Genomic DNA, 14,225 nt, shown 5'->3' with positions numbered 1-14,225 from the left:
TCCCAATCATTTCCAAATGATTTTTTTTTTTTTGAGATAGAGTCTCACTCTGTCACCCAAGCTGGAGTGCACTACAACCTCCACTTCCCAGGTTCAAGTGATTCTCCTGCCTCAGCCTCTCAAGTAGCTGGGATTACAGGCACGTGCCACCACACCCAACTAATTTTTTATGTTTTTGGTAGAGATGGGGTTTCACCATGTTGGCCAGGCTGGTGTTGAACTCCTGACCTCAAGTGATCTGCCTGCCTTGGCCTCCCAAAGTGCTGGGATTACAGGCATGAGCCACCATGCCTGGCCCCAAATGATTTTTTTTTTTTTTTGAGATGGAGTCTGGCTCTGTTGCCCAGGTTGGAGTGCAGTGGCACAATCTCAGCTCACTGCATGCTCCACCTCCCGGGTTCACGCCATTCTCCTGCCTCAGCCTCCCAAGTAGCTGGGACTACAGGCACCTGTCACCACGCCTGGCTAATTTTTTGTATTTTCAGTAGAGATGGGGTTTCACCGTGTTAGCCAGGATGGTCTCGATCTCCTGACCTCGTGATCCGCCCGCCTTGGCCTCCCAAAGTACTGGGATTACAGGTGTGAGCCACCGCGCCCAGCCCCGTCAAATGATTTTTGACATCATAAAATTTACTCTTCTAACATAGGTATATAAAACCTGACTACTCATTTAAAGATAATAGAAATCATCAATAAAACTCCTATTAAAAAAAAAAAGCATTACCTGTGGGTTCCTTGGGACACACATCTGGCAGTGACGGCACAGGTCGAATGTGTTTTGACGGATCTACCTCTATTTTAAAGAAAACATCACTGCTGCTTCCTTGAGGCACTGGTGAAGAACTGTGGCTTGAAGCCATTGCATAAAATCACCACTCAACTGAAAACGAGTAAGAAATAATAATTAAGACACTTACTGCAAATCAAAATCCAACTCTAAGTATTATATATGTCACAAACTTTCTTTCAAAAACAGAAGAATTTTTCAAAATACCTCAAAGTACACAATTTGAATATTTGCTCTTAACTGGGAAAATTGATCACAAGATTTATTTACTAAGACAGTTATTTGTCCCCATTTTTTAAAAAGTGAAACATCCTTAATCTTTTATTCAAAGTACAAAAACTACCAAGGTTGTACCCAACACATATTAAAGGTTAAAAACACTCTATTCATTCAACAAGTATACAATAGTTATGCATTATAGCAAAACAGGTAAGTGCATGGGCCTGCTTAGGTCCATATCCTATGTTTACTCACTAGTGGTGAGGAAATTTACTTAACCTTTATGTATGCATCTTTCCTCATCAGTAAAATGGAGATGAAACGAGATGTTATCTCATAAACATCCCAGTATGAATTATGAGAATGGACATAAGTAAAGCATGTAAAATAATGTTTGCCTCAAAGTTAGTATTCAGAGAGGCTACTGTCATTGTAATTATTACTATGATGTGACTGCTATATAGTAATATAATGATTAAAAAATTAACAGTAATTAAATTCTTCAAAAAGGAAGTGTCATTCTTCAAAGAGCTTGCAATTGTATTAATTAAAACAAATATATGTAAGCAAAACACAAGTTAACCTATGTCTACATTTTAAACTAAGTATTGAAAGAATTTGTGGGGCAAGACAACATAATATAGGCTACAGTGTCAGGTAAGATTTTATAAATGAAGCAATATTGAAACTGGATACTAAAGAACATGCATTATTTTATTATTGAAATGTTTAGAGATCACCTAGTCTAAGTTCTCTCAAAACAGTGATAAGAAAAGAAAGGCCCAGAAAGAATATGAGGTTTAACAAGTCCAAAAAAACAAAACAAAACAAAAAGCCAAATTAGAAAATCTGGTGAATAGATAAACAAGAGTAGGAAATGAGGAGCAACGGATGGGCACAGTGGCTCATGCCGTAAATCTCAGCACTTTGGGAGGCCAAAGCAGGTGGATTGCTTGAGTCCTGGAGTTCAAGACCAGCCTGAATGACATGATGAAACCTCGTAGCTACAACAATTATAAAAATTAGCTGGACGTTGTGGTGCATGCCTGCAGTCCAGTTACTTGGAAGGCTAAGGTGAGAGGATCGCTTGAGCCTAGGAGGTAGAGGTTACAGTGAGCCAAGCTCACGCCACTATACTCCAGCCTGGGCAACAGGGTGAGACCTCGTCTCAAACAAACAAACAATAAATAAAAAACAAGGAGCAGAGATATGAGGCAAGAACCCGTGACAAACAGTTCGTCTGTTCTAACTTCCCTCTAGTTTGCTGGAAAACTAAAAATATGTATCTGTCTCAGTACTTTCAATGCAAAGGAAACATAATCAAATATACCATTCACTGAAACTGTAAGAAACAAGCTGCTTTAAAAATACACAAAGATTGGCCGGGCGCGGTGGCTCAAGCCTGTAATCCCAGCACTTTGGGAGGCCGAGGCGGGTGGATCACGAGGTCAGGAGATCAAGACTATCCTGGCTAACATGGTGAAACCCCGTCTCTACTAAAAAATACAAGAAAACTAGCCGGGCGAGGTAGCGGGCGCCTGTAGTCCCAGCTACTCGGGAGGCTGAGGCAGGAGAATGGCGTGAACCCGGGAGGCGGAGCTTGCAGTGAGCTGAGATCATACCACTGCACTCCAGCCTGGGAGAGACAGCAAGACTCGGTCTCAAAAAAAAAAAAATACACAAAGATAAACAACTTCCTCAAGGTGCTTAAACAGAAAGCCTACGATAACATGAACAAAAGTTAATGAACACTGAATATCAATCATAAGACTAAGGAAGTGACTATAGTGGAAATTGGCCTGACTAAAGTGAAATGTTTACACTGGGAAGAAGTGACAAATAAATTACATTTACACACACGCACACAGCACAGCTAAATTGTAGTTGATTCTCTAAGCAATAAGGAGACATCGGAGGTTTGGTGGCAAAAGTTCTGTGAAGAAAATAGTATTCGGGAAAATTAAAAGTCTTTGAAAGACCTCTTTAATTTACATCCACACACATTAAGTGTATGGTTGTTTCTGTATAAAAGTTTACACATATTTAATAGAGATAAACATACATATTTATCTAAAGGATAATATACATACTTATCTAAAGGGTAAGAAACACTGTACAACACAGAAACACTGTGTACGAAGTGATAAAGACAATTCTACATTTAAGATTGACCATGTAACTTTCTCATTAATCAAACAAAATGGCTAAAAACATTTTTGAAATTTTTTTTTTAATTTTTGTGAGTACACAGTAGGTATTTATCCTTTGTGTAATTATCTAATTATACTTTTAGTTATTTTAAAATGTACAATTAAAATCGCTTTTTACTCTAGTCACCCTGTTATGCTAGCAAATACTAAGTCTTATTTATTCTTTCTATTTTTCTGTACCTATTAACCACCACTACTTCTCCTCCAGGCCCCCTTCCTCAACACTTATCCTTCCAGGGCTCTGGTAACTATTGCCCTACTTTCAATTATTTTCATTTTTAGCTCCCACAAATAAGGGAGAACATGTGAAGTTTCTCATTCTGTGCCTGGCTTACATAGTGACCTCCACTTCCATCCATCTGTTGCAAATGACAAGATCTCATCCTTTTCTATGGCTGAATAGTTCTCTATTGTGTGTATGTACCACATTTTCTTTACTCATTCATCTGTTGATGGACACTTCAGTTGTTTCCAAATTGAGGCTATTGTGAATACTGCTGCAATAAACATGGATATCTCTTCAATATACTGATTTCCTTTATTGCATATTCTTAGGAGTGGGATTGCTGGATGATACAGCTCCATTTTTAGTTTTTCGAGGAACCTCCAAACTGCTCTCCATGGTGATTGTACTAATTTACATTACCACTAACCCACTAACCGTATGAGGGTTCCCTTTTCTCCACATCTTCACAGGCACTTCTTAATGCTTGTCTTTTGGATAAATGCCATTTTAACTGGGGTGAGATATCTCATTGTACATCTGATTTGCATTTCTCTGATGATAAATACATCCATTTGCCATTTGCATGTTTTCTCTTGAGTAATACCTATTCAGATATTTTGCCCATCTTTCAATCAATGTATTGGATTTTTACCTATAAGGTTGCTTGAGCTCTCTATATATTCTTGTTATTAATCCCTTGTCAGATGGGTAGTTTGCAAATATTTTCCTCCCATTCTGTGGGATGTCTCCTCACTTTGTTGTTTCCTTTGCTGTGCAGAAGCTTTGTAACTTGAGGTGATTCCCTTTGTTCATTTTTGCTTTGGTTGCCTGTGTTTGTGGGGTATTTATTCAAGAAATCCTTGCCCACTTCAATGACCTGGACGGTTTCCCCGAGGCTTTCTTTTCATTGTTTCATAGTTTGATGTCTTAGATTTAAGTCTTGCATCCATTTTGATTTTATTTTTGTATATGGTGAGATAGGGGTCCAGTTTCATTGTTCTACCCATGGGTATCTAGTTTTCCCAGCACGATTTATTGAAGAGACTGTCCTTTTCCCCAAGACTGTCCTTTGTTAAGAATGAGATCACTGTTCATGAATGGATTTATTTCTGGGTTCTGTACTCAGTTCCACTGTTCTATGTGTATAGTTATAGGCCAATACATCGTATAATTTGAAATCACATAATGTGGTTCTTCCAATTTTCTTTTTCTTTCTTTTTTTTTTTTTGCATAGGATAGCTTTGGCTATTCCAAGTCTTTTGTGGTTCTATACAAATTTCAAGATTGTTTTTTCTACTTCTCTGAAGAACGTAATTGGTATTTTGATAGGGAATACATTGAATCTGTAGATTGCTTTGCTTAGTATGGACATTTTAACAATATTGATTCTTCCAATCCATGAACATAGAACATCTTTCCTTTATGTGTGTGTTTGTTTTCAATTTCTTGCACCAACATTTTATAGCTTTCACTGTAGATATTGTTCACTTTTTTGGTTAATGCCTCGGATTTCATTTCTAGCTATCGTAAATGGGGTGACTTTCTTGATTTCTTTTTCACATTGTTCAGTGTTGGCATATGGAAATGCTACTTGATTTTTGTATGCTGATTTTGTATCCTGCAACTTTACTGAATTTATCACTTCTAATCATTTTTGATGAATTCTTTAGGTTTATCCAAACGTGAAATCATATCATCTACAAACAAGGACAATTTGACTTCATCCAATTTGGATGCTCTTTCTTTCTCCTGTCTGACTGCTCCAGCTAGGACTTCCAGTACTATATTGAATAACTGTAGTGAAAGTGGGCATCCTTGCTGTGTTTCAGATCTTAAAAGAAGGGCTTTCAGTTTTTCCTCATTCAGTGTGGTAACAGCTATGGGTCTGTCATATATGGCTTTTACTGTTTTGAGGCATGTTCCTTCTATACCCAGTTTTGAGGGTTTTTATTATGAAAGGATGTTTAATTTTATGACATGCTTTTTCAGAATCAATTGATGTTTTTTGTCCTTCATCCCCTTGATATGATGTATCACATTTGCAAATGTTGAACTATCTGCATTCCTGAAATAAATCCCACTTGGTCATGATGAATAATATTTTCAATTGTTGTTGAATTTGGTTTGCTAGTATTTTTGTTGAAGATTTTTTGCATCAATAGTCAGAGACATGTGTTGGGGGAAGTCAGGGACCCCAAACAGAGGGACCAGCTGAAGCCATGGCAGAAGAACATAAATTGTGAAGATTTCATGGACATTCGTTAGTTCTCCAAATTAATACTTTTATAATTTCTTACACCTGTCTTTACTGCAATCTCTGAACATAAATTGTGAAGATTTCATGGACATTTATCACTTCCCCAATCAATACTCTTACAATTTCCTATGCCTGTCTTTAATCTCTTAATCCTGTCATCTTCGTAAACCAAGGATGTATGTCACCTCAGGACCCTGTGATGATTGTGTTAACTGCACAAATTGTTCGTAAAGCATGTGTGTTTGAACAATATGAAATACGGGCACCTTGAAAAAAGAACAGGGTAACAGGGAACAAGGGAGATAACCATTAGATCTGACTGCCTGGGAGCCAGGCAGGACACAGCCATATTTCTCTTATTGCAGAAAACGGATAAGAGAAATATTGCTGAATTCTTTCCCCAGTAAGGAATATTCATAATTAACAGCCTTGGGAAAAGAACTCATTTCCAAGGGAGGCTCTAAAATGACTGCTCTGGGATGTCTGCCTTACGCAGTTGTAGATAGGGATGTAACATGCCGTAGTCTCCTGCAGCGCCCCTAGGCTTATCAGGATTAGGAAATTCCTGCCTAGTAAATTTTAGTCAGACCGGTTGTCTGCTCTCAACCCAGTTCCTGATGTTTATCAATGACAATGCGTGCACAGCGGGACCAGGAACCTCATTAGTAATTCTAGTTTCACCCTGGTCTCCTGACCTTGCCCTGCCCATTTGCCTTGTGATATTTTGTTGCCCTTGAAGCATGTGATCTCTGTGACCCACACCCTATTCATACACTCCCTCCCCTTTGAAAACTGCTAATAAAAACTTGCTGGTTTTACGGCTCAGGGGGCATCACTGAACCTGCCGACATGTGATGTCTCCCCTGGAAACCCAGCTTTAAAATTTCTCTTTTGTACTCTTTCCCTTTATTTCTCAGACCGGCCGACACTTAGGGAAAATAGAAAAGAACCTATGTTGAAACACCGGGGGCTCATTCCTCCGATAGATATGGGCCTGCAGTTTCATTTTCTGATGTGTCTTTGTTTGGTTTTGGTATCAGGGTAATACTGCCCACAGAGAATGAGTTTAAAAGTATTCCATCCTCCTATTGTTCTGACTAATTTCACTATGATTGGTATTAAACCCTCATTAAATGCTTAGTAGAATTCAGCAGTGAAGCCATTCAGGTCCTGTACTTTTTACTGGGAGACTTTTCATCACAACTATTATCTTATTACTTGTTATTGGTCTGTTCACACCCTGGATTTCTTCATGGTTCAGTCCTGGAAAATTGTATGTATATAGGAATTTATCCATTTCTTCTAGGTTTTACAGTTTATTGGCATACAGCTGCTCACAGTAGCCACTAATAATCCTTTGAATTTTGTGGTATCGGTTTTAACATCTCCTTTTTCATCTGTGATCTTTTGAGGTCTTCCCTCTTTCCTTAGTCTGGCAAAAGATTTGTCAGTTTTTTTTTTTCTTTTTCATCTTTTCAAAAACCTAACATTTTGTTGATCTTTTGTATGTTTCTTCATTTCAATTTCATTTATCTCTGCTCTGAGCTTTGTTATCTCTCTTTTTCCCACTAATTTTGGGTTTGGCTTGCTCTTGATTTTCCATTTCTTTAAAATCCATCATTAGGTTTTTATTTAAAGTTTTTCTTCTTTTTTGATGTAGGCACTTATAGCTATAAACTTTCCTCTTAGTATCGTTTTTGCTGTATCCCCATAGATTTCAGTATGTTGTGTTTCCATTATTGTTTAATAAATTTTTCAATTTCTTTCTTAATTTCTTCACTGATTCACTGGTCATTCAGGAGCATATTAGGTAATTTCCATGAGTTTGTATAGTTTCCAAAATTCATAATGTTGATTTCTGGTTTTATTCCATTGTGGTCAGAGAAGATGCTTGATATTATTTCAATTTTTTTCTTTCTCTCCAATCTGTTTCTTTAGCTCTAATATTTGCTTTATATATGAGTGCTCCAATAGTTAGGTGCATATATATTTACAATTGTTATATCCTATGCTGAACTGACCCCTTTATCATTATATGATGACCTTCATTGTCTCTTCTTACAGTTTGTGTCCTGAAATCTACTTTGCCTGATAGAACTACTCCGGAATATCTTTTTCCATCCCTTTATTTTAAGTCTACATGTGTCTTTATAGATGCAATGTGTTTCTTGTGGGCAACAGATCACTGGGTCCTGTTTCTCTATCCATTCAGCCTCTTTACGTCTTGTTATTGGAGAGTTTAGTCAACTTACATTCAATGTTACTACTGATAAGGACTTACTCCTGCCATTTATTTATTTGTTTTCTGGTTGTTTCATAGTCTTCTCTTCCTTCCTGTCTTTCTCTTAGTAAAGGTGATATTTTTCTGGTGGTATGACGTAATTTCTTGGTTTTTAAATTTTTTGTGTATCTGTTCTATGGTTTTTGATTTGAGGTTACCATGAGGCTTGCAAATACTATCTTATAACCCATTGTTTTATGCAGATAACAATTAACACTGCTTGCATAAATAGGCAAAAAGAAAACTAATAAAACTCTGCACTTTATGTCCCCCCACTTTATAGCTTTTTGTTGTTTCTATTTATATTTTACTGTTCTTATGTCTTGAAATAATTGTAGTTATAATTTGTTATTGGTCCATCTTTTAGTTTCTCTAATTAAGACTAGTTTACACACCAGTTATGCTATAATATTCTATGATTTTCTGTGTACTTATATTGCCAGTTAGTTTTACATCTTCAGATGGTATCTTTTTGCTCATTAACCTCTTTTTCTTTTTTTATTGAAGTACATACCCTTTAGCATTTCTTTTTTTAAGTCAAGAGTCTCACTCTGTCACCCAGGCTGGAGTGCAGTGGCACCATCTTGGCTCACTGCAACTTCCACCTCCCAGGTTCAAGTGATTCTCCTGCCTCAGCCTCCTGAGTAGCTGGGATTACAGGCACGGACTATCATGCCTGGCTAACTTTTACGTTTTTAGTAGAGACAAGGTTTCATCATGTTGGCCGGGCTAGTCTTCAACTCCTGACCTCAGATGATCCACCCACCTCAGCCTCCCAAAGTGCTAAGATTACCAGTATGAGCCACTGCACCTGGCCAGCCCTTTAGCATTTCTTGTAGGACAGGTCTGGAGCTGATGAAATCCCTCCGCTTTTGTTTTTCTGGGAGTCTTTATTTCTCCTTCATGTCTGAAGGATATTTTCATTGGATATACTATTCTAGGGTAAAATGGTTTTTTTCCTTCAGCATTTGAAACGTGTCATGCCACTCTCTCTTGGCCTGTAAGGTTTCTACTGGAAAGTCTGCTGCCAGCCATATTGAAGCTCCATTGTATGTTGTTTCTTTTCTCCTGCTATTTTTAGTATCCTTGCTTTATCCTTGACCTTTGGGAATTTTATTATTAAATGTCTCGAGTTAGTCCTCACTGGGTGAAATTTGCTTAGTGTTCTATAACCTTCTTGTACTTGGATATTAATATCTTTCTCTAGGTTTGAGAAGTTCTCTGTTATTAACCCTTTGAATAAACTTTTTACCCCTATCTCTTTCTCTACCTCCTCTTTATGGCCAATAACTCTTACATTTGCCTCTTCGAGGCTACTTTCTAAATCCTGTAGGTGTGTTTATTGGTTTTTGTTCTTTTTTCTTTTGTCTTCTCTGATTTGTATTTTCAAAAAGACTGTCTTCAAGCTCACTCTTTCTTCTGCTTGATCAACTGCCTTTTGTTTTGTTTTGTTTTTTGAGACAGAGTCTTGCCCTGTCACCCAGACTGGGGTGCAATAGCACAATCTCATCTCACTGCAACCTCTACCTCCCAGATTCAAGCGATTCTCCTGCCTCAGCCTCCTAAGTGGCTGGGATTACAGGGACGTGCCACCACGCCCAGCTAATTTTTTGTATCTTTAGTAGACATAGGGTTTCACCATGTTGGCTGGACTGGTCTCGAACTCCTGACCTCATGGTCCATCCTCCTCGGCCTCTCAAAGTGCTGGGATTATAGACATGAGCCACCGCACCTGGCCGATCAACTGCTTTTAAGCCATTCTGATGCATTCTTCAGCATGTCAGTTGCATTTTTCAACTCCAGAATACCTAATTCTTTTTAATTACTTCAATTTGTTAAATTTATCTGATAGGATTCTAAATTCCTTCTCTGTGTTACCCTGAATTTCTCTGCGTTTCCTCAACACAGCTGTTTTGATTTCTCTGTCTGAAAGGTCACATAACTCTGTTTCTCCAGGATTAGTCCCTGGTGCCTTATTTAGTTCATTTGGAGAGGTCATATTTTCCTGGATGATGTAGATGGGTGTAGATGTTCTTCAGTGGACGTTGAAGAGTGAGGTATTTATTGTAGTCTTCACTGTCTGGGCTTATTTGTACCTGTCCTTCCTGGGAAGACTTTTCAGATACTCTAATGGACTTGGGTGTTATGATTTAAGCTGTATCTGCTTTAGGGGGCACCCCAAGCCCAGAAATGCTGTGGTTCTTGCAGAGTTGCAGAGGTACCACCTTGGTAGTCTTGAATAAAATCTGGAAGAATTCTCTGGATTACCAGAGATTCTTGTTCTCTTCCCTTACTTTCTCCCAAACAAAGTCTCTTTCTGCTGAGCTGCCTGGGGCTTGCAGTAGGGCAACACAAGCACCCTGTGGTCATCAACACTGGCACTGCACTGGGTCAGACCTGAAGCCAGCACAGCACTGAGTTTCACCCAAGGCCCACGGTAACCACTACCTGGCTACCGCCTGTGTTTTCTCAAGGATGTAGGGCTCTACCATCAGCAGGTGGCAAAGCCAGCCCAGCTTCTGTCCTTCCCTTCAGGACAGCAAGTTCCCCCAAGTCCTCAGGTAAGTCCAGAGGTTCTCTCCAGGAGTTAGGGATCAGTCAAAAACCTTAGAAGTCTACCTGGTATTCTATTATACTGCAGCCGAGCTAGCCCTCAAATCATGAGACACAGTCATTCCCACTTCTCTCTCCCCTTTCTACAGGCAGAGGAGCCTTACCCTGTGGCCACCACCACCAAAGGCCCATAGGGAGTACTGCCAGGCTACTGTCAGTGTTCACGTAAGGTCCAAGGGCTCTTAGTCAGCATGTGGCAAATGCTGCCAGGCCTGGGACTCACCCTTCAGTGGGCTCCCCTCTGGCCCAGGGCAGGTCCAGAAATGCTGTCCAAGAGCCAAGGCCTAGAATCAGGGACCCCAAGAGCCCACTTGGTGTTTGAACCCACTATGGCCAAGCTGATACCTAAGATACAAAACAAAGTCCCCTTTGTTTTTCCCTCTGCTTTTCTCAAGCAGAGTCTCCCACTGTAGCCACTACAGCTGGGAATGTGCTATGTCTCACCTGAAGCCAGCATGTCTCAGAGTCTCAAGCCAAGGCCCATGGCGTACTATGTGGTTATCACTGCTAGTTATTCGGGGCCCAAAGGGCCCTTTAGTCAGTATAGGATGGATCCTGCCAGGATTGGGTCTCTCCCTTCAAGGCAACAGCTTCCCTTCTAGCCCAGGCGTGTGTCTAGAAATGTTATCCAGGAGCTAGGGCTTGGAATGGGGGCCTGACCAGTACCCTATCCTACTGTAGTTGAGCTGGTATCCAAGATGCAAGACGAAAGTCCTCTTTATTCTTCCTTCTCCTCTGCCCCAGCAGAAGGCAGGGGGTCTCTTTTGGAGCTACGAGCTGGGCTTCCTGGGCTTGGAGGAGAGGTGGCACAAGCAACTCCCTTAGGTGTTCCAGTTGATGTCTTAGTAAGTCATGTGCCCCCAATTCCACTGGTGCCGAGCCCAGCTCAGCACTAGGACTTGCAGTCCTTTTGGCCTACCCTGCCTTTTAAGTTTATTTAGGACCCCGGCATACCTCAGCCCACAGTGGCAAGGCTTGCCAGAACTCAAGTTCCAACCGCTGAGATGGGCAATTCCCCTCTGGCTAGGGATGGTCTGAATGCTCCCTCCATGTGTGGGCGTCAGCTGAGTTCAGCCTGGTTTTGCTTTTTGCTGTTACAGTGCATTCAATGAGAAGTCTCACAATTGCTGCACTCCTCCTATCTCAAGCATACAAATTTCTCCACACCACACAGTCACTGCATGGGGGATGGAGGAGAGGTGGTATCAGCAATTCAAGGCTGTCTTTCCTATCCTATTCAGTGCTTCTTTGGGCAATATGAAGTTAAAACCAGGTTCTGTGAGTGCTCACCTGATTTTTGTTTCTTATGAAAGTGCTTTTTGTGTGTAGTTGTTAAATTTGGTGTTCCTGTGGAGGGGGACATCCAGTGGCGCCTTCTAGTTCACCATCTTGCTCTGTACCCCAAGATCTAAAATAAATACATTTTGACATGCAGTGTCATGCCACAGATATGTGGAAAATGTATTTATGTGAAACATCCATTGCTTAATGTCAGATAAATTAGATATTCATTCTGACAATACTATGCGGATATCTTGATTTATTCTATTTACCATGCGGTTTTTGCAGAAAAAAAAATCCTAAGTGCCATTTTAGAAACCTAGAAATATGTAGGCAGATAGCAGGAAAAAATACTTCTAGATTCTTTTAAGTTATTTCTGTATCTGGGGAGAAAAACACATGGTTTACTCTTCAAAGATTTTGAATTGGAAAACATATGCACATTCTCTTTTTTCCTACACCACTCTTAATTCTTATTAACAACAGGGAAGATCTCTAGTAAAAGGGGATTACAAAAAACTAGGGGACAGCCTATAAAGGTGAGTCCCAATTTCCAAACATTTGACTCTCCACTGCCTTCACCATCCACAGCTTATTATTAAGAAGATCTCCCTACAGTAAGAACCAAACTTTGTACTGATTATCGCGTAATTATAAAAGTACAATCACTGGTAAGAAAACATGATAGATTTATTCATAAGACATAGATGTACAAACAAATATAACAAATGTACACGACATCTGAATCACAAAATTTCGGCAAAGAAATAATGTCATTGAAAGGCTAAAGAACAAAAATGATGAGACACCTTAAGAAAGTTTCAGGATAAGCAATGCATAGTTTGTCTACTCAGAAAAAAAATCAGTTCGAAAAAACAAACAAGCAAACAAAATACACAGAATACAGGAAAATGGAAAGCTCTAAGCACTAAACACAGGGAACTACTGATTTCTGATAGTCCAAGTTAACTACCATCTAGAAATAAATCTAGCATTTTAACAACTGTAATGAGAATCTATAAACAGCTCTACCTTTTTCACGTGGTAATCTCCTTATAACTGTATCAATACTATGTTTGAATAGTATTTTCTCTTGAAGCTTTCTTTGGTTTCTCACACTTAGTCACTCTATGTATTTCAATTTTTGCATCAATCATACTGAGGTTTTGGTTTTCATATAGTTCTTCCCTATCAGACTTCGAATTTCTTGATGTTTCTGTTTTCCTGTGTATTCTATTTGCTTATCACAGTTACTGTCACACACATAATAAAAATTTTATAGATGAATGAAATGGATGGTATGTAGAACATATCAGAACAGACAGACAAAACAGACAGCTGCCAATAATACTTAAGTAATAACAGAATGGGTCTGGGCTAATAAGGAAAAGAAAAAACAGAATCATCCATTCCAAAAAAAAGAAAAAAGGGATTTCTAAGGATGAGTAAAGATTTGATTTTCTTTCTTATAGCTCAAAATATCTTTTTATGTTCAGCTAAAAACTTCTTTTGAAAGGCACTAGAAGCATTGCCTCCTCCAACCCCAACCACCAGCCAGAACCCCACCAAGCAATGAACACACCTGCTGCCCAGACCTCTGTTTCTAAATACTGCCTCCAACTAAAATAAACCAGGACTCTTTGAAGAAATACGTAACTCCAGACATGGAATACAGAAAGAACAAGTCTATCCTGAGCACTCCTGTGTCAGAAAGCAAGATATGCTCAAAGACCAGTAGGACCTATTAAGAGGACAAAGGGCCAAGTTAAAAGGGGGTTCCCACGGGCCACATTTGGGACAACTTAAGCATATTTTTTAAAAGTAATAGAGTATAACATATGGAGTAAGTAAAAATTAATGGATACATAGAGATACTTAAGGGAGGAAAAAGAGATAAGGAAAGGGGGTGGGGAAAGAAAATCTCCGCCGAAGAATGCCAGTAATAAATATAGAAGGAATGACCAAATTAGAAAATCACCAATTTGCAACCCCCAATGTAAAAGCTAATTCAGGCAAAAATCACCAATGTATGCTAAGGCCATTAGGTAAAAAGTTGTTAAAAACAGAATATTCTCATGGTGCCTAAGTATTACCTCACAGATTACTTAGCAACACAAAGGGGAAAATGTATCTTTAAAATGGAAACCTGGCTGTCACCACCTTAAGTCATTAAACTTAATGTTACTGATAATAGGAGGACAACCTGATATTATGTAATTCATGAAATGACAAAATAGGAAAAAAACATCATTACCTATGAAATATTCTCTCCAAAAATGTTTAATCCAACCCCATCAAATCTCTAGATCAGGAGTTAAGCTTTATTGTCCTGTGGATTTCTTTTACAGTCT

At 39.1% G+C, this 14,225-nt stretch overlaps 1 protein-coding gene across 2 annotated transcripts in view; it reads right to left on the bottom strand.

The window, feature by feature from the left end:
- The window catches only part of VPS54 (vacuolar protein sorting 54 homolog (S. cerevisiae)), a 120,228-nt gene extending 119,345 nt beyond the window's left edge, over positions 1-883 (bottom strand). For both annotated transcript variants that reach the window (XM_011987290.1, XM_011987291.1), the window contains exon 1: positions 725-883. In XM_011987290.1, coding sequence (XP_011842680.1) covers positions 725-860 — 136 coding nt within the window. In that variant the 5' untranslated portion in view covers positions 861-883. The remainder of the gene's footprint in view (positions 1-724) is intronic.
- Between the last annotated feature and the right edge of the window lie 13,342 nt (positions 884-14,225).

Source organism: Mandrillus leucophaeus, unplaced genomic scaffold (assembly GCF_000951045.1).
Source record: "Mandrillus leucophaeus isolate KB7577 unplaced genomic scaffold, Mleu.le_1.0 Scaffold307, whole genome shotgun sequence".
Classification (NCBI taxonomy): Eukaryota; Metazoa; Chordata; class Mammalia; order Primates; family Cercopithecidae; genus Mandrillus; species Mandrillus leucophaeus.
This window is presented reverse-complemented; position numbering and strand designations above follow the sequence as displayed.